The sequence below is a fragment of the Aphis gossypii genome, chromosome X, assembly GCF_020184175.1.
Source record: "Aphis gossypii isolate Hap1 chromosome X, ASM2018417v2, whole genome shotgun sequence".
NCBI classification, from domain to species: domain Eukaryota; kingdom Metazoa; phylum Arthropoda; class Insecta; order Hemiptera; family Aphididae; genus Aphis; species Aphis gossypii.
This window is the reverse complement of record NC_065533.1, coordinates 60,280,020-60,304,103: the sequence shown is the minus strand read 5'-3', so window position 1 is coordinate 60,304,103 and position 24,084 is coordinate 60,280,020. Positions and strand designations below refer to the sequence as shown.

General features: G+C 32.8%; 1 protein-coding gene across 4 annotated transcripts in view; it reads right to left on the bottom strand.

Moving 5' to 3' along the window:
• Positions 1 to 24,084, bottom strand: part of LOC114123560 (polyhomeotic-proximal chromatin protein-like) — a 94,643-nt gene that overhangs the window by 14,487 nt on the left and 56,072 nt on the right. For all 4 annotated transcript variants that reach the window (XM_050208028.1, XM_050208029.1, XM_050208031.1 and 1 more), the window contains 5 exons: positions 23,692 to 23,879; positions 15,357 to 15,610; positions 13,936 to 14,243; positions 7,675 to 7,888; positions 6,997 to 7,220 (listed from right to left, as the gene is read on the bottom strand). In XM_050208028.1, coding sequence (XP_050063985.1) covers positions 6,997 to 7,220; positions 7,675 to 7,888; positions 13,936 to 14,243; positions 15,357 to 15,610; positions 23,692 to 23,879 — 1,188 coding nt within the window. The remainder of the gene's footprint in view (positions 1 to 6,996; positions 7,221 to 7,674; positions 7,889 to 13,935; positions 14,244 to 15,356; positions 15,611 to 23,691; positions 23,880 to 24,084) is intronic.

Sequence of the window (24,084 nt, the reverse complement as noted above, 5' to 3'; positions counted from 1 at the left end):
TTCTTTGAAAATATGTAAAAAAAAAACTGCTCAACTGACCAGCTTTTTTAAGTGTTTATTATTTGGTATGAACGATTCATATCTTAATCAATCGATAAATATTGATTGGTTAAGTAATATAGTCCAGTCAAAGAATGAGGAGTAGAATGCGTGAGCAGGTAACTAAGCGATTCCTTCGGAAACTTGTTCAGGGGTCTTAGGGTGTTAACATACCAAAAGTCCTGACACCTAGGTGGTGAGCCGGAAGGGGGAGGGGGGGAGTAAAGATACGCATTTTGGGTTTTTCGCTTATAACTCGAAAACGGTGCATCGGAGGGAAATTTTTTTTTATAACAAAATAAAGCTCATAAAATTATCTAAGACTTTTATACTATATGTTTTTTTCAAATTCACAACCGTTTTCGAGCTACACCTTCGAAAAGAGTAGAATATTACAAAAATATCATTTTACCTAACTATATTTGTCAAACAATCTATCATATTATCAAAATCTATTCATAAACAACAAATATGTATAGAAAAAAAGTTGTAGATATTTAAATTTCCCTTTCAGAATATATACTCATATGTTAATTATTAATATTCAACCTGCCTAAATTTACAGCTATTTTAAAACTTTCATAACATTTTGCAATTTTCAGAAAGTTTGTTAATATATCATATTCTAGATCCACAACCTTTTTCGTACATCTAATAATATATGTGGACACTTTTTTTTATGAAAGTTATTAAATAAAACAGACAAAAAAATGATAATACACTTTGACAATACAAACTTTATTTTACAGATACCTAAGTAGTTTTGTTACATCAATACAATAATTGAAAATCCTATTGTTCTCAATTAATTCTTAATTTTATACTTGCTATTTTTTGTAAAATCATATTTTCATCCTCTTTGAACTTGAGGGCCCAGGTTGTTCGTCCATGGCATCTTCGTCGGCAGTAATTGGTGACTCTTGCTGAACGGGCTCTATGTCGTCTTCATCGTCCTCATCGGTAACAGGCACACTGTTCAGGCATTTCCCTTGGCAGTGGAGACACGCTGCAGAACAAGTCAACATAGCTTTCCGGCAGCCACATTTGCCAATCAAACAATCCTTAGTGCAGCGGCAAAATATAGTTTTCAGAAGGACCTCAGGTGCTGGTAGATCTTCTGTTGTAATTGGCACCAGGGTTTCTCCTTCACGTTTCCACCCCCATTCTTGGGGAGGAAGCTCATTTCCGAGCCACTGCTGCACTTGGTGGTAGGTACGCCGGGAATGCTGTTTAGCTGCATTCTCTGTTGGAGGTAGGTAGCTGATTTCAGGCTTCATATTTGACACTGACCTCGTAAACGACTGGAAGCGGTACTGATTAAGGGAGGTTTGTTTTTTTGGCGCCTTATACCATTTCAAGAAGCACATTTTCCCAGCCTTTTCAACCTGGTCGTAAGTAGAGGATATGTTTGAAAAAGTCATTGCTGCTTGTGTGATGATTTCTGACTCCAAGTACAATTTAAAGAAGCCCACCTTGCTTCTCCTGAAAGTAGCAGAAGTTGTGTCGCATCCGGTAAATGCATGAAGGAACAGGATGTGTTCAAATCCACGGTTCTGCATCTCTTGGGTGGACAGTGCCATTGTTTTGGTTTCCCCTCGTCCCGGTTTCAGCATTATTATATCTTGAGTTGGAGGAGTGGAAGCAATCAACAGAACAGCAAGGTCTACATCCTCACCAACGACTGCCACAGAATTATGAGTGGATTGTTCAACAGCAGTCTTTACGATTAGGACGTCAGCATCATCGCTAGCCTGCAGAGTATTTATCCCTTTCTCCTGCAGCTTTGTCTGTAGTAATGCAATGAAATTAGTTTTGTTGGTAGGATTGGATAAAAAATCTTCCTGTTTCACAGGTATTGATGTATCCAATGTCAAATTTATGTCGGCTGACCTTCTCATTCTGTAACGTCGCATTTGTTCATGAGATTTAGTGCTATTGGCTGTGTTTGCGTACCCATCAAACACCACAGTGCAAGTAATTCCAGGATAATGGTAGTTGACGTAGGTGATATAACTGTTACAAATTGTCTCAATAGATGCATCTTTTTGCCAAATAACTCTGTGTAGTAAAAATCCTCCATCCACTACAATGTTCATTTGTGACAGAAGAACATCTTTCTTGGTTGGCTCAAACAAACTGTACAGCACTGATTTATTTGTCTTTCGCATGCCACTTTCGTTGAATAGTGCCAACGGAAATGGGGCCAACTCATACTCAAAATATTTCATCAAATCTTCATCTGATCGTTTGCTTATACATATCCGCTGAAAAAGCAATGTTGGATCAACTACTACCTTTTCATCGTGAACTTTTATCGACGAGTTGACAGAAGATATTGGTAATGCAAGATTTTTGCGAGATAACTTTATGTCTGCGAATGTCAAGTTAACTATTGAATTCATAACCCTTTTACCAACTCGAACAGCATCATAACATGTTATTGTGGCATCTCCGACTACTCCACTGGAGATTGACATGATTTGAGAGGTTTCTGGGAATGGAGGATGAGAATCAAACCACTGATTGAGTTTGACAATGTCTGCTGTATCTCTACTCCTGCGGGCTTGTCCAAGGTCCTTGTGTTGTTCACTTGACGTGAATATGACTCCAGCAAACTCTTCAAGCGAAGTGCATACCTCATGAGTTGCATTCATACCAACTAACCACTTGCTGAGTACGCTGTGCGAAACACCTCTGCCTCCAGTTATACCTCCTCGGCTTTTGAATGATCGCATCAATGTGGTTTCAATTGTCAAATCTGACCACACGCCTGACCAAAAGCGATCAGAGCGTCGCATAGTAAAATAGCCACTGGTTGCAAACTTATGATATTCTTCAAAAGTCATCGTTAATGATAGATTCTCCATATCTTGAATATACAACTGACAAGACTTTGCGTAGGGGAAGTGTCCAGAAGCATGAAAATATGGTATCATTTTTTTGACACAGTTCAGGTGTGAATCCCAATCCCCAGATCTTTCTGCATGTATATATTCCTTGACTAGGTTAACCATGTTGAAATACTGGATCCATAGCTGAGCTGTGGGCCCATTGTTTTTAAGCTGTTCCAATTTATAACCAAATTTCTCAGTCAACTTTTTGATTATTGGGTTTTCATTTAAGGCTTTCAGTGCAGGTGGCTCATCCAGAAAACCAGACAAAATGTCGGTGACAGCAGATTTTTCTTCTTCTGTCAGTTGGATTTGGTCAAGTATTTTGTTGGACAATGCTGTCGTGACAAGCAAATGTCCTCTTATTGCTCTAGCGAATGTGTGACCCTGGAGCATTTTTTCAACAGATAGAGGAGCATGGGTAATGCATAACAGTTCTTTTAGGCCACTTCCAGCCATTAAGTAGCCTATACTGCCCAAAAAAGACATCAGCAAGTGAAATCCACCAAGACGCACAATATAGTTCGTTATCTGAGAGTCAGGAGAAGCTGTAGCAATAATTTCTCGTGCCTTCCAGTATAGTGGCTGGTCAAAGGTGATAATTACTTCTATTTTGTTATTTTCATCGTTTTTCTGAGACAGCTGGATCAACTCGCTAGCATATTGCAAAGCTGTATAGACCATGTCGTAGTTTGATGGTGGCGCATTGATGAAGGGGAGGGTTATTACTCTTGTCTTTTCACTGAAATCCCCTGTTGTTATGGTTGTCATGTACCCTTTCCATTCTGGCAGCGAGATGTTTAGTTTTTTTGCAACAAACCAGAGAACATTAAATTGTTGAGGGTCAACCACTTCTTCGGGTACGTTAATGCGTTTGACCACTACACTTTCCAGGCTAGCTCTTTTCTGGAATGTTTTCAGCGGAATAATCCCAAGTTTTCCAACATCATGTGATAAGGGCATGTTCTTTAATCTTGGTATGCGAGAACCTTTTTCAAGTGAATTCGAGGGAGTAATGCACCTGATTCCACCCATAGCATGGAGAGTGTTGAGCCCATCAATAGTACATACGTTGAAATCAACGTTGTCAAAAACAAATTGATTGAAACCGAATTTCTTTACAACAAAACCAGGTTTCACACTGTCTATAGCTGACATTTCTAACTTTTGTGCTTCGTGATACGATGCACAAAAGCCCAAATTTGCAAGTAGATCGATTAAATGTCTTGAAGCATACTTTCTGTATATAAGCAATGACAAACTGCATAATAGAGGTGATACGAAGGTTCTAGGTCTGACAATTCCAATTATGGAGTTTCCCAGTGCAGCACATTTTCTCCTTGTTTCTTCTTTCCTCTTTGTCTTCGCCAATAGAAGACCCTCAAGAAAAAAAGTCAGGGATTGCGGCATTGTACCTGGATTCTTCAAAAAGTCGTCTCTAGGAGGGTACGTGTCTGTGCTGTACACTTGACTCTGAATATCTTGCCGCAAAATTTCCACAGCTTTACCAACAATTCTCAACCTCTCTTCTTCTTCATTTTTGGCCTTGTTTCCATACCACGCTTCATTAATAATCTTGTTCCCACTATCTCTAAAACATACCACTGGCACACTAAATCTGTTGGCACCTGGAGTGATTAGTATCCGATCTCCATATATCCTCTCCAACTCAGCCTTGATCGTCCGCCACTGGGGTTTGGTCTCTGATATGATACCCATTATTTCATCTTTGGAAAACTGACAATCGCTGCTTCCCTCCAAGTAGATGCAAATCTCTTCCATAGCCTTTGTAACATGGCTGTCTCTTGGAATCTCAGTTTTTGGAGTTTGTATGCTCGTGGGCTTCAAAAAATTAATATAGCAGTCTTTGTGGTATACTGCCTCCTCAGCAACAAGATCGTTAATCGAGGAAAGGCGACCAAGAACTTCGTCACCTAAAGTATCCTGCCTCATAGAACACACCTCCCTGATTCGATTTTGAACAGTTAAAGTCTCAACTGAATGCACAATTCTTCTTTTTGCCAACGGTTTTTTAATATCTTTCTTTGCACAATGTCCACAGAACAAACAATTGCTCTTAAAATTGAATTTAGGAACTGAAGACCGGAGCTGAGACGGCCCTGTCTCTTCCTTGTATGTGGATGCCTCCCTAACATATTTTTTTATTGTGTCAGTCCTGGTATAATTTTTACGACAGCTTATGTGAATAAAAAGGGATGTCAAACCACGGAAATTTTCAAGCTTATCGTCATTCCGTTCCTTACTTGCTTTAACAAGGCCCAGTATACCCTTTTCTTTAACCTCACAGACATTTTTACTTCCCCTAACGACATCATATAGGCACACGGGACATTTAGTAGTACTCATTGTAGTATCTGTTAACAATATATTATATATCATATATATAAATGGTGTTTTTTACGATGAACTGAAAATTGCAATAACTTTTTTTTTAAATAGTCTATTGTCGTCTACGCTACATGTATAATATCTTTATTATCTTATTTTTTTTTCTAGGTGCACAATTATATATTATTTTTAATAATCGATTTTCTAAATCCTACGCAAACATAATAACACAAAATGTAGCGCACAAGACAATTGACCTTGAATATATTTTTAATTTTAAGACATTAATAATTTCATTTATTCTTATATAGTGGGGTCTTATTAATATTTAATATTCGAAAAAAAAGGTCTAATAAATGATAAACTGAAATTATAAAATTTAATTAAACGTGTTATTGTATCTAAATAAATATTATAATATTATAATATTAATCAACAACTTTGTGATTCAAATATACTCTCTTCGAGCCGCTGTTAAATAAAGCATATTTATGTTATATGTACTAATAAAAATAAATAAATAAATATACCTACATTGAACTTGATTCTCTGTAGGTACATACAAATATTACACGGTTTTAATTTTTAATTTTTGATTAGAATGTACCTATTTTAATGTTTAAAAAAAAAATAGGTTCACTGTCAAACTATTGGAACACACTTTTTTTCTAAATTCGACAGGAAATTTAAATCTGTGTTAGCCTATGATTATATCGATTATTACAATAATTACAAAATAATACTATTATAGATGCTCACCATTTGGTTTCTTTCGATGACCGACGCACGTATTAACTATTCAGACGTTCGCAGAAAAACAAAATGAAAAATAATATGGTATTATATCATATCATATCATAATATCAATATCATAATAATATATTATATCTTAAGTTGTGTATATAATAGTATTTTGTAACAAGTTATTATTAGAACCAATATTAGCGATTAGCGGTGCCGTAGCCAGCACATAATATTATATAGACGTTTAACGGATTGACAATAACCTTATCTTTCTGCCGAGACACTCGAACATTTCCAAAGATTTACTATTATATCTATATTTACTAGACAACAATATTATAGTCTATCATTAAGTTAAAAAATAAAAAAATACAATATTGTAGACAATATAATGGCTTGTTTGACGAATATAGCGTTGTAAAATGATATTTTTGTAATATTCTACTCTTTTCGAAGGTGTAGCTCGAAAACGGTTGTGAATTTGAAAAAAACATATAGTATAAAAGTCTTAGATAATTTTATGAGCTTTATTTTGTTATAAAAAAAAATTTCCCTCCGATGCACCGTTTTCGAGTTATAAGCGAAAAACCCAAAATGCGGATCTTTACTCCCCCCTCCCCCTTCCGGCTCACCACCTAGGTGTCAGGACTTTTGGTATGTTAACACCCTAAGACCCCTGAACAAGTTTCCGAAGGAATCGCTTAGTTACCTGCTCACGCACTCTACCCCTCATTTTGGGTCATTCCTTGACTGGACTAATATGTGCTTTTCTTCTACATGTATAATATAATAATTATTATTATAGAACAAGGTATATACATATACTGTATGTATCTAATTCAGTACATATATGTACATACATTATACAGCTTGTAAAAATATGCATTTAACAACCATTGGAATCGTAGTCGTTGGGTTCTTTCAAGATTATATATAATTAATTATCAGTAGTTGGGCGTGAATTATAGCTTACCTTTTTTGATCAGCCGTAGCGGAATTTATCGAAGTATTCGTCGTGCGGCGATGGCTATTGTGATCGTAAATCGCTGCCGATGAACCGATGGCGGTCTCACGCAAAGCACCGCCCAGATAACCGGATCCGCTGCTGGTATCGGGCCAATGTCGCCAAGACGTTGTGGATGACGGATCTTCGCCACCACCATATGATCGGGACCTTGGCCTAGATGGCAATAAGTCCTGCCACAAACACATATCGTATTAATTATTATGATATATTTATATTATATGCGTAATCGTTGACGTTATACCATGGTTATGGTCAAACCTGCACGTGGCATTAATACTACAATTATTAAGTCATAAGTCAACCAACAATTCTTATGAAATATAAAATAAAATATTAGGTTACATTAATAATAATGGTTATAATAATTCCCGGAGTTGGTTTCATTTGATCTTAAGGTTTTGACTTCCGTAGTTCATGCAAACAATTTATATTTAAAAATGTTTACATTAATTAATCTTTGTAGGAGATTGTGTTCATATTGTTCATAATATTATACTAAAATATATATCACACTAAATAATACTGAACCCAGTTTATATTAGTTCAAGCGGCGCTTGCACACATCTGTTCATGGGTCGAGTAGCCCCGCGTGTGGTCGCTCTATGACATAAATAATATATTTACCGAGTTTCTGCCACTGTAACCTCCGCCCAACATGACATCGTCCAGCAATATTGCTGTGGCGTCGTCATGCTGCTGTAATCGCAGCAAGTCGTCGTCATCGTACACATCTGACAAATGTTTGGAACCACCCAATCCTCTAATCAGTCTTCCACCACCGGTTCCGGTTTGTCGTTGATGCTGATTCTGATACCATCTTCTTTCCAGGTGGTCAGGCCTATAGATACAATACAAGTGGGTACAGGTAATTCCAAATATAATTATTGATAATACAGTCATAATATCACAACGGTTGATCGTATTGAATATTATTTAAATCAGTCATAACTTAAAAGTAAAACAGATATAATATTTTTTATAGATAGGATTTTTATATTCGTAGAAAATTATCAGCTGTATTTCCCGACTTTGTCCGGACCAAAATTAATTTATCTTTCAATCGTTTTTCATTTTTCTTTAGTTGAAATATACGTAATACAAAAACAACATTTTTCGCTTTTGGACATACTCGTAGTTTTGATGTAAACACAAAAAAGCAACAGAGACAAATGATATTCAGTGAATACTTAACTGCAGACGTAAATTATTCAATGTCGTTAATATGTGTATACAATTTTATGTGTTTACATCAAAAATTCAGAATTAAAAAAATCAAATTATATAAGTATAATCATTGTAATTTTGTTTATAGAAACGCTTATTTGATTAATAATATTATTAATATTAAGATTTGTTTTGTTAATTTTTTTAAAAACAGGTAGGCTTGTAAAATATTTTGTACGCCACATTCCTACTAGTTATTGTAGTAAAAAAAATGTATAATCGATGGCAGTCATTTGAATAACAAAAAATAATATTCAATTTTCATGAGTAAAACTCAATTCATGCCTGAGCCACACTATAACTACCCTATAGAATAGGTATAGCTACAAATATCTTACTAGTTACAAAAACATATAAATATAATTTTTATTGAAAATTGTTGAGTAGTTTTTGATTATGTTTAAGACAAAAAACAATGAAACTTTCATTTGTACGTTTATCTACATATAAATAGTACTGGAATACTTATTTTATTATTTCGTTTTATTCGTTATTATTATAAGGTAATAACTTTCACATCAAAAAAATATTATTTTCAATTCGATATTAAGTTAAGAAAATATAACTGTCAATTTTCTCAAAAATAGCTTGATCACAATCAATCATAAAGCTATCATAATATGTAGTTATTGAATTGAAGGGACGGTGAATTATATTAATTCATAAATAATATTCAATAAAACTTTAATCTCGCTAATACGACCTATCATATTATTAATAACCTAACGTCATGTCACAGAGCAAGCAATAAATAACAAATAACAATACATTGAATGACAATATGTTTATAACAAATGTGATGCATAATGGAAATATGATCAAATTCTTACACCACTGCAATTTTCAAATTGCCATACATTTAAAAGTCAAGGATTTTTAAATATTCATCAATCTATTTACCAAATACATTTTCCATTAAAAAAAAAAAAAAAAAACACAAAAAAATATTAGGATACTCTGTCAGCTATAGCCCATAATAGGTGTCGAGTTATTCGTTATTGAATTAAGGTCATAGTAATGGATGTGTTCAATTTAAATTCAATTGAAAGTCATTGTACCTATATGGAAAACAATTCTGGGCGAAGAAGACAGATGATCAGCATCTATTTCGAATGTAACAACAAGAGTAGTTAGAGTATGTTTCAAGTTCCTTCGATTGCAATTTTTGCATAAAACATAACATTAAATCATAATAAAATTATATTACATTCAAACATTGAACTTAAAAACTTATGAATATGAAGTAAAAACACTTAAATGTATATGCATAATGGTCTTTATTAATTTTTTGATTTTTTATGCGAAATTTCACGATCAATAAGACAAAAATAAATATACATACTATATATTGTTTTGTTAATTATTTATACATAAGACAATAAAAATAGTGCCAAGACATATTATTGTAATTGGGTAAAATTTTACTTATTGTTTAGGGCATTAATCACGGTCTTGATGTTTTTAAGATTCCTTATCATTTTATTCTTTTTATTTTTGTTTATGTTTTATTTTGTATAAGCCTATACAGGCAATTTCTATACGACCGTTGTATGAACCGTAGAGTGTCATCATTTTTACGTCACTCAGTTTACCGTGTACCGCTACCGCTGTTGGTTCGACTCGTTTTCCCCATAGTTTTGTTTTGTGTCACCGGTCGAGTCCGACAACCGTTCACTAATTTCTGATTCAAGGATTGACACTTTGTGGTTCAGATCAAATTTTATATAATATTATTGTCCCCCCCCCCCAATATCGTATGTATTACTTTTATTTTTATATTACCATTATTATTGTTATTTATTATTACACACTGGCCAGATAGAATTATTGTTGTATAAATAATATATATACATATATATTATTATAATTATTCTCCATGGCAATATAAACTCTTACACTTTTATCATACTCGTGCATTTTTGTCATTATTTCAAAGTAGGTACCTACCAAATCTAACATATTGAAATTTGATTCTCTACCATTAAAGAATCAATATTTCCATCGAGCCTAGGATCTATACTCTAGTTTCTAAGTAATTGACTTGATTATTTACCACCTACCGAGAAAAGAGTCACCGAGTAAATATTATATTATACGTAATAGACAAATAATTGAATGTGTGTTACATTGTTTATTTATTATTACATTAGCTGTGTTTAACTGTTATATATATATTATATAAAATCATTATTTGATAATATACCTATGTTTAAATCATTATAATATAAACCATAATTATATCGTTAATAATTACCATATTAAAAAAAGCGGATTGGACTTTGACCCGTCGCCGAATCTCAACCGTTCGAATTGTAATCAATTGAATTAATTAGTGCCGCCGCCGTGATTATGAAATAATACACGGGACCGATATTCGCAATCTAGGTCAAGGACAAGAACGCGGATTAATTTAGAACATTGGATATCGGTTATTTTCGTTTACATTACTTTATCGATGTATCATAATTTGATTAAATTCGGAATAAAAAAACTCTGTTGTTCTTTACCATTATTATCATGGGAGTTTTCAAGGAAGCAAAAATCCGTTTATCTGATGTGCAAAAACGTTTAAACAGAGTTCGTGAAGCCGAAGATGCATTATCAGAAACTTCTAATGTGAAAAAACGGCAAAAACTAAATTTCGCATGATGTACGCGACAGTTCCACGTCTTAAAAGAAGAGTTTGAAGTTCAGCTTGCGGTGATTATTAAGCAACTTGGGAAACCGGATCAGAAAACGAATGAAGATACAACCTCACCTTAGATTATTAGAAAACGGTTCGATGAGGCATATTTCAGCGTTATGATAGTCGCAGATGAATATATACCAACACATCAACAATGCTTCAGAGCAAATGAGACGTTTATAGGACCTAGTTACTTACGTCAAACTACTAAATTAATACCGTTAGAGAAGTTGTCTATATCGGGCATAAAAGATGACGTAAAAGAATATACTAGTTTTCGTAACTTACTCGACACAGTGGTACACGAAAATTCAAATATACGTCTTGTGGTAAAGTTTAGTACTTTAAAAGGCCTATTTAGAGGGTGAACCGTTGAAGCTCATTACCAACCTTACGTTAAGTGATGATAATTATGAGCTTGCATTAAAAACTTTAGATAACCGTTATTCTAACCGTCGGATTATTGCGCTAAGTCACTTCGACCAACTCTGAAAGATGCCAAAAGTCATATTTGGTGATGTTAATTCTATACTACAGATGCTAAACACTATCGTAAAGGCGGTCGGAGCACTCAAAAACCATAAGTATGCCGTCGATCAGTGGGACCCAATATTACTACATTTATTTGAAATGAAGATGGATTCTCAGTTACGGACTCAATGGGAACTCTTAGCAGACCACGCGGATGATCCAAGTGTTGATGACTTTGTAATCTTTTTAACGAAATTCTGTAATGCTGCTTCTACTGGCCAGTCCGTAAGTGCACGTGACAAAGCAAGCAAAAAAACTATTTGGAAAAACTACAGCTTTGCATACAGCGAACCAAAGAAACAATTCACTTGCCAAGTGTGCAAAACTACACCAGATCACCTGTTGATTGCCTTTCCGATATTCAAGGAAAAAACATCAAATGATCGCAACGAAGTGATAAAAAACACTTAGACGTTGTCTTTTGTGTTTTAGTCAGCAGCATATAATAACTCAATATAAACATGCTAGATTGTGCTCCGAGTGCAGGGAACGTCATATCTTATTACATTTTGACAACACCATTGATAAGTCCACTATACTCCAAAACAATTATAAAGATAATTATTTTTAATATATCATCAGATTTTGTTAAAAATTATTATTATCCTTATTAGTAAAATATATCATAATATCTATACAACTTTAGTGTTTATACTTTAGATTATGTGCTTACTGAAGTATTTTACTTTTAACAAAGTAAATAAATTAATTTTTTTATAATCATACGAATTTGGTACGTATTACTTTGTATTTTTTTATAGAAATAATTAAACTATGTATTTTTTTTTTTTTTTTTATACTAAATTAAATTATTTACATAGTTACATTTTCAATATCTTGTTTGCTTTGTATTGCTTTTCACTTGACTCAACACAATTTTCCATCGCAGTAAGCATTATATAATTTCACTAAGACTTTGTAAGTTTAAAAAGTATGATATTTTAAATTTAACATTAAATTACCTTTATTTTTTAGTTTTTTTCTATAAATGTTGAAAAAAAAAATTATATTTAGTCAAGAAGCTTGAAAATATATTACAGATTACACATTGGTTGGTTTTTATAGCGATTTAAAATATTGAAAATACATAAGCATAATTTTTTTATAAATATATGCTTAAGTTCAAGTATTGATGAAATTGAAAACTTAAACAAAGCATAATAATTTTAGTTATTTTTTTTATATTTCAAAAATATTATTAGTGCAGTCTTAAATCGTTTAAGTATACAATTATATGAAATAAATAATAAATGCAATAGTTCCGGCAATAATTAATCGAACCTACCATATTAACAATACTAAAATAAATATTACCATACATAATAGCAATATAAGTTTATAATATAGATTGACGAATATCGATAAGTCTTCGTTCAGAATCGTTTTTAGAATTCAATAATTTATTATTAAATTCAAATTTAAGATATACCTACATTACTGCAGTGACCCACTCAATAAATCTGTTATTTAGGTACACGATACCTACCATATTCATCTATTTGTTAATCGTAGATCGATGCGATCAAACTAATATATTAGTTTTGCTTGACAATGCGGTTTTCTAATATTTCTTTAATTCTATAACTTATATCTCACCTAATAATGTGCCATATAAAATTTAAATAAATAAACAAAAATAGTGGGAGAGTAGTTTTAAGTAAAATTAATGATATCATAATCTTATTCGCAAATATATCAAACTGCAGTGTGAATGATATTAATTACATATTAAAAAAAGTACATTTTTAGGATGGAAAAAGGTGGACGTGATAACGATGATTTGTCATTGTCAAACACACTTTCATACCTAAATACAAATTTCAACCACTAGATATAATATAAATCTGCTCAAACTCGGTATTTTCTTTCTGATTGAACTTACTATTAAATCGGTAAAGTAGGTACACAATTGTATTAAATTGGGTTTTAAAAAATTAAATCGAATACCTACTATAAAAATTGTATTAAAAAATATCAAGCAAACTTGATGGAATTCTATCATGATGAACCGAGTATCATATAAAATCGAGACTTATGTTTGAATTTTATATAATATCTACTAGGTATCATTTATTTTATTTTGTCATTCTAATATGAGTACTATTTTTAAGCATTTTTTAAAATAATATAGAATACACTACTAAAATAATTTATAAAACATTAAAAACGCATACAATTATGAAAACATTTTAAAATCAAGTTTAACCAGTTATAGGTAGTTCTTTTCATTTATTATTGTACGTATCTTAAATACGTATCTTCACTCAACTTGTATAGGTAGATTAAAAATTATAACTTCAATGTTTTACAAAATTCTTTTTATAAAAATGTGTTTAATATGACAGAAAACCATTTTATAGAACTTAATTTTATAGGATTTGCCACCAATTTATATAAATCACATCACATGTATCGCGGTGTAATTTATTTTATAACACACTTACACATTACTGGTCGAACAGCGGTATAGCACACTGTTACCGTCATAGACGCCTCCCAGCGATCTCGCAGCACTTATCGTCCTACCCCCACCACTGCTGCGGTAGTGGTGAGTGTCCAGGCCTCCGAGACCCACGACACCGCTGCCTCCACCAAACAGAGCGGCTGCCTGCCTGCCGGTACCGCCGACGCGACGGTCTATGGCTGACGAATAACCAATACCGGTGTCGTCGTGATAAGACCACGACGACGATGATGACCACGGTTTCCTGGCTCCTCCAGCACCATACAAGCTCATCGCTGCCGTGTTGTTCTGTAATCATAATTGATTTATACCTACTTTAAACATCTACGAGTCAATTATAAGACCGAGACCTGCCGTACGACAAACGAAAAAAAATTGTTAAGTACTCGATTTAAAGTATTTAATTAAAATTTAAATACTCAAGAATATATTATTTATAAAAGTAAATATATACTTAGAGTTTGGACAAAGTATTTTAAATCATCAGTAAAAATTATTATACTAAATTGAATTAATTTATCATCACAAATTTTCTAGATGTTTTATTTTTAATTATAATAAAATTAGATAATAATATCTTTGTCTTAGTAAAATCGTTAAATTTAAAAACAGTGTACCTTTAGTAGGCCCAACAGTGTTATATGGTACGAAACAAGTGATATAGAACTTCTAAAAATGAACTTGGGTCAAATAGACCCAAGCCTTTCATAAGGCTATAAGTCTATATTTTTATTTCGTATAGAAAAATAATTTGTTGAACTTCTGAAGAAAATATGGATTACACATATATAATATGCATACATAAATTTAGTAATTTTATAAATATTTGTATAAAGTCTAAACCATTTAAGTAAGAATAAATTCATCGTTTATTTTTAATAAATAATTATACATATACAATACATATTAGTGTGAATTGAAAACCATAGCTTTTCAGTCCCCATCAATATTTATAAAAAAGTGGTCGAGCCATGTTAATGAATACGGTTTTACATAGTGAATTTAGTCCTCTAGTATCCTGTACAATATTATCACTCTTACAGTCAACTATTGATGTACGAGTATAAGATTCGAGAATAATAATTAAATTAATAATATGAAATAGTATAATTTAAAATACATTTTTATGTTCTCTTGTATGCTTCAATATAGTTATTTCGTAGTCTATTAGTTTTCATTCTCTGTCAACACTGATGGTTATGGTTAATAGGAAATTTTATTGAATTATTTGTTATCTTATTTAGACGATGTTTGGGTTTTTGGGTTATCTTTGTACAGAACTATGTACTTGAGCATACTTTTAAAAAGCATCGTTTATAAGACTGTAACTGTTGTGGTGGTGGTCGTCATCGTCGTTGTCGTCGATTAGTACGATACCAATGTAAACGGTGAAAGACTTACCAGAGAATTGGCGGCGGCTGTCGCCGCTGAACTCCTCTGCAGCAGTCCTTGTTGTTGCAGTCGTTGCGTTGTTGTCTGCCGGTGGTGCGATTGCGGAGTTGTCGCCGTGGTGGCCGATAACAGATGCCGCAGGTCGGGTGGCAGACAGGCGGCCAGCTCGTCTCCGCCGTCTGACCCGTATTTCCGAGTCAAACCACCGTATTGCCTGGCCATCGACGGTGTCTGTTCTCCGTTGCTGCTCACCAAGCTGGAACCTGCAAACGAAACGCAATCGATGAAAAATTGCACGGTCGTCTTCAAATAACATCATAATACGCAGTAGAATGTTCGATGGTATAATATAGTCATGTACCACTGTATGTTGGTAACAATATTATTTATTTATTATAAATTTACGTGACAGAGCCATTTTGTGTGTACATTATAATATGACACACGACATAATATACTTACCGATAGACAAAATAATATTACAAAACAATACAGTTAACAATCGTTACAAAAGATACAATTTAATTTAAAAAAATGGGTTTTCAGAAGTGGTCGAATGGGTCTCATAATTGGTCAATTTCGTTATTCGCAGCACACAGGCTTGTCGTATAAATATTTAATAAATACCTAATAGTGTACATTAATTTGGGACATAAAATGTAGATAATTTTACTAGGGAATTTAAATATTTCATTAACTAATAAATCTGAAGTATCCCACTATTCAAATTAAATATGAATACTAGCCTCTTCTATTATACTTAATGCAGGAGTGGTTAAACGGTCCACCGAGGACAATTTCAAAGTCAATCATGTTAGAATTTATTTAAAGTGTATATGTATATTACAAGTACGTTTCTTAATAATTATAAAAAAAAAATGTCTATGGAAGTCGATTCTCAAAGGCGAAGTAGATTTTTAGTAGATAGTGAGCAAAAAAAGTTTGGCCTTAATAGCTTGGACTTAATGTATTTAAATTTAGCAGTTCGAATATCGAGAATCGGTATGTAGTTCATGCGGTAGGCACTCGTCTTGCAGGAAAGCAGGAAAAAAACGAATATTTAAAAAAATGTATGCTGCACGCGTTCATGAGCTGACAAGTATGCTTGCGATGTGAATAGGTTCCGATTTACAACACGATATTTCAAATGTGAATAAATAAATACACAATATATATCTAATGTTTTGTTTTAAGAGCTATATAATTTAAATTTGAATGATATTTATTTATTAAACCGCAAGCATTTTCAGAATTTATAGATGTAATATTTTCAATATGGGCATTAAAACTTAAAGATCGGTCGTATATCATAGTTTATAACGCTACTACTTGAACAATTAATTTAGACTGATATCATTAACTGAATAAAATCACTTAATTATAGCGGTATGACGACAATGATGACAACACTATGTTGTAGGCACAACACAAACTCATCGTCGTTTATAAATCCATTTTCCTTTTTAAACTCAAATCTTATCATTGCCGTTGTACATTTATTTTCATAATACTGCTTTATCAATCTCTTAACACATAAGCGTTGTGTAATGGTTATAAAAAGATGAGTTTTGAAAAAATACACAACGGAAACATAATGTTATCATGTAATACCTACTACTTATAAGTAGTAGCCAACTCAGTGTTTCATAATTACGGACAAAGTAATAAAAACCATGTGATTAAAAGATAAATTTTCAATATAACGATAGCAGACGTCGAGAAATTTATAAATTTTACTAATATTATACAAAATTTAAAGAAAGAAAAAAATGTCAAATAAATGTATCTACAACTAAATATTGCAATATACTCAAGTAGTGAAATTAATAGATTAACATATAAATAGATTACAAATTGTTTCAGAAAAATTTACTTCAAAATGTATGATGATTGACGACAATATAATATTTTTAAAAAACATTTTAATAATAACGATTGTTCTTTTGTAAGATACGAATATTTTTAACTATACCTTTAAATTTTTTTTTGCATTTTGTTTGAAAATTCTGAAAATTTGTATTCGTAACCATGGGCGCTATTGGGAAGGGCAAGATAGGGCACTTGCCCCCCCCCCCTCGAACAAAAAATATTAAAACTTGTAGCTCAATAAATATTACCATAATATTACTATTATCTTTACATTTGAGATTTTTTTATTTTGATCCCCCCCCCTAAAATTTTACTTATAGGCGCTCATGTTCGTAACTCATATGGTTTTTATTTATTTTATGTCTGTCAATAATACTTTAATAACGAAAACTCGTGTCCACAATTGTTACGTTATAATATTGGCTTGAAAAATTCGTCTGCAACTAGTATGTAGCCAGTTAACTATTGTCGACACAATAATAATGACTAGAGTATATTATGTAGGATGGGTTAGGTACAAGAAACACCAAAGAAAGATACCATTCTACTTAATTCTTATACTTGTACGATTGAAAGTCAATAAAATAAAATACCATGGACCATGATTATAACTCTCCAATAAAATTAATTTTCTTTAGTAGGTATAAACTGCCTAGTTTAAAATTTAAAATTATAATACTATTATTATCTCGATACTCTGAATTTTCATAAAAACACAACCTTTGTCTTATAAATGTTTATGTAGAGGTAGATATTGCATGGCACCTCCTTTGGTCACTTTTTGTGAGAGAAAGGGGTGAATATTTAAGGAATATACTCAGTATTTACATTCTATAATTTTAAATTGAATATTATAATATACGTATCTGAGAGAAAATTGTACCTACATGTGTTGTCTCTGTCTTACTAACTTCAACACAGCAAATTGAATGTTCAGAATAATCAATTTTATCTTGTTATTTTTAATTATAGAGTTATTCGACTAGTTATTAAATTTAAACGTAAAAATATTATTTAAGACTACGAAAGGTATTTTTGCATGATGATAATATATGTATAGCATATTAATCATTAATATAAAAATGTACTAATGTTCTATGTAATCAAAATATACTCAACCCTCTGATTACTACTTGAATATTTTATTGATGTTAATTCTTAATATTCCAAGGTTATGTTGCATTATTATTTAAGCCTTAAGGTATACAATAGATTTAATCTTGTTCCAGTTACTAATATTAATGTCGAGTACCTACGATTAATAACAAAGGTACTCAATTATGTAAACAACTTATAATTAATTTTAGTATACCCTTATTTATTTGAAAAATCTGTTTGTTCAATTATATAGATATTTAGTTAATTTAACTTCTACAACGCTATACTCCACATACTAGGTACATGATTCGTAGTTAAGAAAATTGTTTTTCAATCTCTCCCTTTTGACACTAGCTTTTAGCTTCTGCGAGGGAAATAGTAACTTTTCTCTAGTACACGTTTAGAATATTATACACGCATAGGTCGGAAATGTCGTTTGATCGAAGTAACAATAAAGGTAAATCAGAAATAGTCGATTCATATGAAAAAATTCAAAAAAACTAAAAAATACTTTGAAAAACGCGCAAGGTTTGTCTCTCCTAGAAAACGTGCCCGTGTGGGGCGGTGTTTCTCGAGGTGGTGGTCATACGCAGATTATAGTTAGGGTTTCGTGTTAGTTTTTAACCCTCTATATATACAATATCCACGCTAGTCATTCGGTGGTGTCTAAGTACTAGTTTGAGCCCGATTTGGGAGCGTGATCGACCGCGACGTTTCGGCAGAGATCTCGCGGCGCTCTACGTACCGTACAATCCGAAACTGACCGGCGGCCCGCCGTGCCGTTGGTTCTGGCTCTGCAGATGGTGCAGCTTCGCGGCGGCCGCGGAGTAGTGCGGCGGCGGCGGCGGCGCGGACCTGTCGGCGTAATGCATCATCGCGTTGGCCGCGATGCCAACCGCCGAGGGCGACGACGGTCGCGCGCCGGCCGCTCAACCGCGACGGGGCCGTGAGCCGCGACGTCCGCCGCAATAATGGCGCCACGCGAGCGTGTGCGACGTGGGCACGGCCACTCGGCCAGCAGCCCGGCGAGCCGGACGGACGCTGCGGCGGCCGCTGGACGCCGGTTGGCCGGCGGCGGTACGGCCGCCGCCCGACGCGACCACGAGCATGTGGTATCGACGTGTGGTATGTGCGGTGCGGCGGCTGTGGCGGTGAGACAGAACGGCCGTCGCGGGAAGACGGGACGTGCGTGAGCTGTACCGCACGCGGAAAAACGCCGAACGGCAACAAATACGAAATATTTTATGACGACGATAAATCGCAGCGTTGTCGTGCGGCGGCGACGAGGGCAGTGGCAGCGACACGCGAACACGGCGCCGGTGTTGCAGCGACGTGAGCAACGGCACTATAGTCACGGCGCGACGGCGGTCACTAGTTCACACGGCGGACGAGCGAGCGATGCGCGCGGCTAACGATTTTGTTATTCGCAAATATCCCGCGGGGCGGTTATAACATTATATTATTATATGCGCTCTCGTGCATAGGTATATAGACGACTGTCGCTCGCGCTTGCGTGCCGATAGCGTACGTCGCGCCACCCGCGCGTATAATAACCCACCGCCGTTCACCCACACGCACGCCACCCACAGCACGCACGCCACCCGTTTAACGCTCTATCCACCGTGTATAGGCGTCGTACCTATACGTGTGTGTGTGTGTGTGTGTGTACATAATATTGTGCGATATTGTATATACAACGATATGTATATAGCACCAGGTCTTGGTGGTCCGCGATAGCTTTACGACGGAGGCGGCGGCGGCAGCGACGACGACAGTGATGATACCCCCCCGCGCGTCCTCCGCGCGACCCACCGCGATGATCAATACCACCACCGCCACCACCGCGGGACCTTTTGACCCGTCGCCTCGATGCCGCCACCGCGTCTTCGTCGTCGCGATTTGACCTCCACGGTCACGCCGCCGCGACCGCCACCCGCGCCGCGCGCGCGTTCGACGTGTACGCCGCGAGTTGTTGTAAATCTTTGTCGTCGGCGGCGTTTACATGCACGTCATACACCTCGTGGCACGTACCACGTACACAGGCGTGTATACCAACCGATCCGTTTCGTTATCCCAAAAATATTGCTATTAAATATAATTTAAGTCGCTAAAAACAACATTTTTACTTTTTTATAATAGCAATTTTCAATTTCTCATTCCAAAACACGATATTTTTTAGAGTACTCCGATCTTTTATTAGGTATTTAACTGCTTGTAATTAATAACTAATGGCTAATAAATTTGATTTTGATAGACTCAAATACTCCTAGTAATGTATTGTATAGAAATATGAAATCGAAAACGTATATTGTATTAGCGTTTAAAAAAGCAAGAAATTTTAAAACTATGACTGTAAATACAATAGTAAAAGAATAAAAATTCTTCCAAAAATGTTATCTTGTAACAGCAAAAAATTGTGTTTATCAAATAAATTAAAAACCGTTAGTGTTTTTTTTTTAATTAATGAATGTCTAAAGTTGATTATACTGTATAGTATAAGCTACTTATTCTCCATCGCATCACATAATGATATAGTATGATATTATCATAATTCATAATACATATCCGTTACAGACTACAGTCACGTGGCTCAACCGAATTGTTGGTAGGGTGTGTGGATAATAGTGGTGGGAATCGGGTTTAACTCGACAAGGATTTGCCACCTCAGACCTGGTATAGATTCCATGGCCGACATCTGAATCTATATAACTAAGTAAGTATATAGCTGTTTTTCCCAAAACTCATAACAGTTCCTGCTGCGCCTTGACGGCGATTTAATTAAATTCAACACAGGAAAATTTTACCATTATCATAGTGTATATATTATATTATGCACAAATAATAGTGTTTGATTAAAATCATTTATAATATATACGTATCTAGTGTTCTTTTAACGGATTATTATTCAATTTACATAAAATAAATCGGTGTAAATGTATATATCTACTCGTATATTATATTATATATATTAATATATTATTATCATATAATCTGTAACGATACATCGTTCTGTATATATTTTATAAACAAGGAAGTAAATAATGATAATAATAATACTCCTAAACTGTTTAAATCTTTTTTTTGAACGTTAGTAAATCGAGAAATTTTAAACCTTCTGATATTAACGATTTTTTTTATACCTCATTTGGAACCATACAATCTTTGAATTTTTATTTTTATACGTGATTTTGGTTTAACGTTAATTTTTAAATTTGCATTCAACAAATTTTTGCAGATAAATTTGTTTCCTATTATATGGGAACATTATTCATCTATCCAGAATAAAAAATATATATAAGCCTATTAAATAATACCTACCAAAATTATTTTCCCAATTTTTTAAACAAAAAAATTTCATTTCTTTGTTACAAAAATTTTAACTAATAAACATTACGATCTATGGAGTAGATTCTCTACAATTACTAGTTTAAGTATTATAAAAGAATCAATATTGGATCATTTTAATGATATTAATTAAGATACACCTACGAATTGAGTCTGTGAGAATCTTTTAGCTTCAAATTTTTTTTAACGAATATAAATTGTCAAATATGTGTTTTTTGACATTCACAACAAAGTATTTGGCTATCCTCTCTATTAGTTTTTTTTTTTTTAATAATGTTTTCAATAAACTAAAACACTTCAAAGTTTTAATATTAGCTAATAATTATAAATTGTGTTTATAAATTAAACGTGAAAGTAATTTTTTTTAAATATTTTACTAGTAAAATAGTAGTGTTACAGTTTACCCATAACATTTTGTCAAAATTATTGCCACAATATTATAGAATTATAGAATAAAGGTTAAATATTTAAGGATAAGGTAAGATATAAAATAAAGTAATATTCTTATTTGATCGATTTGTTTCCAAAAAATTAAACAAAAATATTCATCTTTAATTACTTTTCATTAAACATCCAAATTTTAAAATCGATACAACTAATATTCCACTAATTAGTTTTTATTCTCAGAATTAATATCGCATTTCCATTTAAAACTTATGTTCCATTAAGTTATTTATACATTATAATACTTAAACGTTTTATTTTTTATTTTTTTAAATTTCTAACATTACATCAAGTACAATAAATAATAATACTACAAATGCCACCCCTGTTTACGTATATCCTTTTAAGTTTATTTTTATTATTACACTTATTATTGTGTTCTATTTTACATATTTTTGAAATTAAATTTTTATTTCTATAATAAACACTTTTACAGTAATATTATATTACATGATAATACAAGAAATTAATGTCAAGATCTCACCAAAAAGTCACATTTTTTATGTAAAAATTTAACCATTATTATTAGCTTTAGTATCGCTTTTTTAAAAATAACGAATTTAATATCAAGACAGTTTGTAATAATAATAATTATATTAGCCTACTTTAGTAACCATTAGTTTATAATCAATTATAATGAAAATATGTCAAGTTAATAAAAATAAAAAGGAAATTGTATCAAATTAATAAATAAATATTATTTAAAGTAAGTAAACAAAAGTTCTTAGATGTTCGATAAATTTTTTTGTAAGTGAATTTAAATTAATATCTAACTTTTTTGATATGATGAAATAATAATTTTATTTTAATTTGTTAGGATTGTTAATACAACAGAAATCATAATATATACAAATTGTAGGTTTATTTAATATTAATAAATCATATACTTGAATTAAAATCAAGGTCACTATTTAATTTATCAACTAAAGCTTTAATTATTTCAAGTAAACTATTCCTAAAAACAATAAAAATATAACTATTACAATTCCTTTATATTTAATGGAAATTATTAAAAGCGCCAATTCAAAAAAATTATTTAATATTTAGTAGCAAGTTCTTAACTATTTTCTAAATGAAATAATTTTCATTGTTTTTAAACTTGAAAATGTCTCTTAGCTTAGGAAGTACTTTAGGTATTTTTTAAAACATCAAACGATTTTTTTTTAACTCATTTTACCAGTACCTATATTGTTTTAAACGTATAATAATAAATACAAAAAAAATGCTGATATATATAGATATTTTATCATTTTAAACCATTTTAAATTTTAATTATAAAAATGTATTATTTTACATTTATTATAATAAGACAATTTATTTATACTCATAAGTTGGGTTTTAATTTATTTTTATTTTATTAGAGAAATATCTAATTAAATAACCTTACAAAATATAATATATACACTATTAAAATAAATACTTAATTATAATATGCTAAACAATATCGACTATCATTTTTCTTTATTCCTATCGATATAATGCAGTACATTTCATTGTCATCGGTATTGTATTTTTTTGGGCATTGGTGGATATTTTTTTTGTGGATACTTAAATTCTAAAACTCTACAAATAACAATGTTAAACGCACCTTGCAAAATACCCAGCGCCGATTCTGGTCTGACCGTGGATGTTGGACCACCATCTTTATGAGGTCGATACTTTAGTAAATTGGTTTCACTCATACTGCCTGGTCGATTAATTGCAAACTTGTTACCGTAACCATAAGCTGAATTCAAAGCATCCACATTTGCTACGTTGCGTGATGAAGAGAATGGCCTGTGTGCAGAAATTGGTGATAAAATGTATTTTAATATCACAGTCAACAGTTCATTAAAAAACACTACACATAAGTTAGTTGTATCTGTCCATTTCGTCTGTTATAATTCATATAATATTGGTACCTAAATAATAATTCAAATCTTACTTATTGTTGAAAGAAACAAGAACACTTTTCTTTTTTTTAACTTCAACAAGAACCATT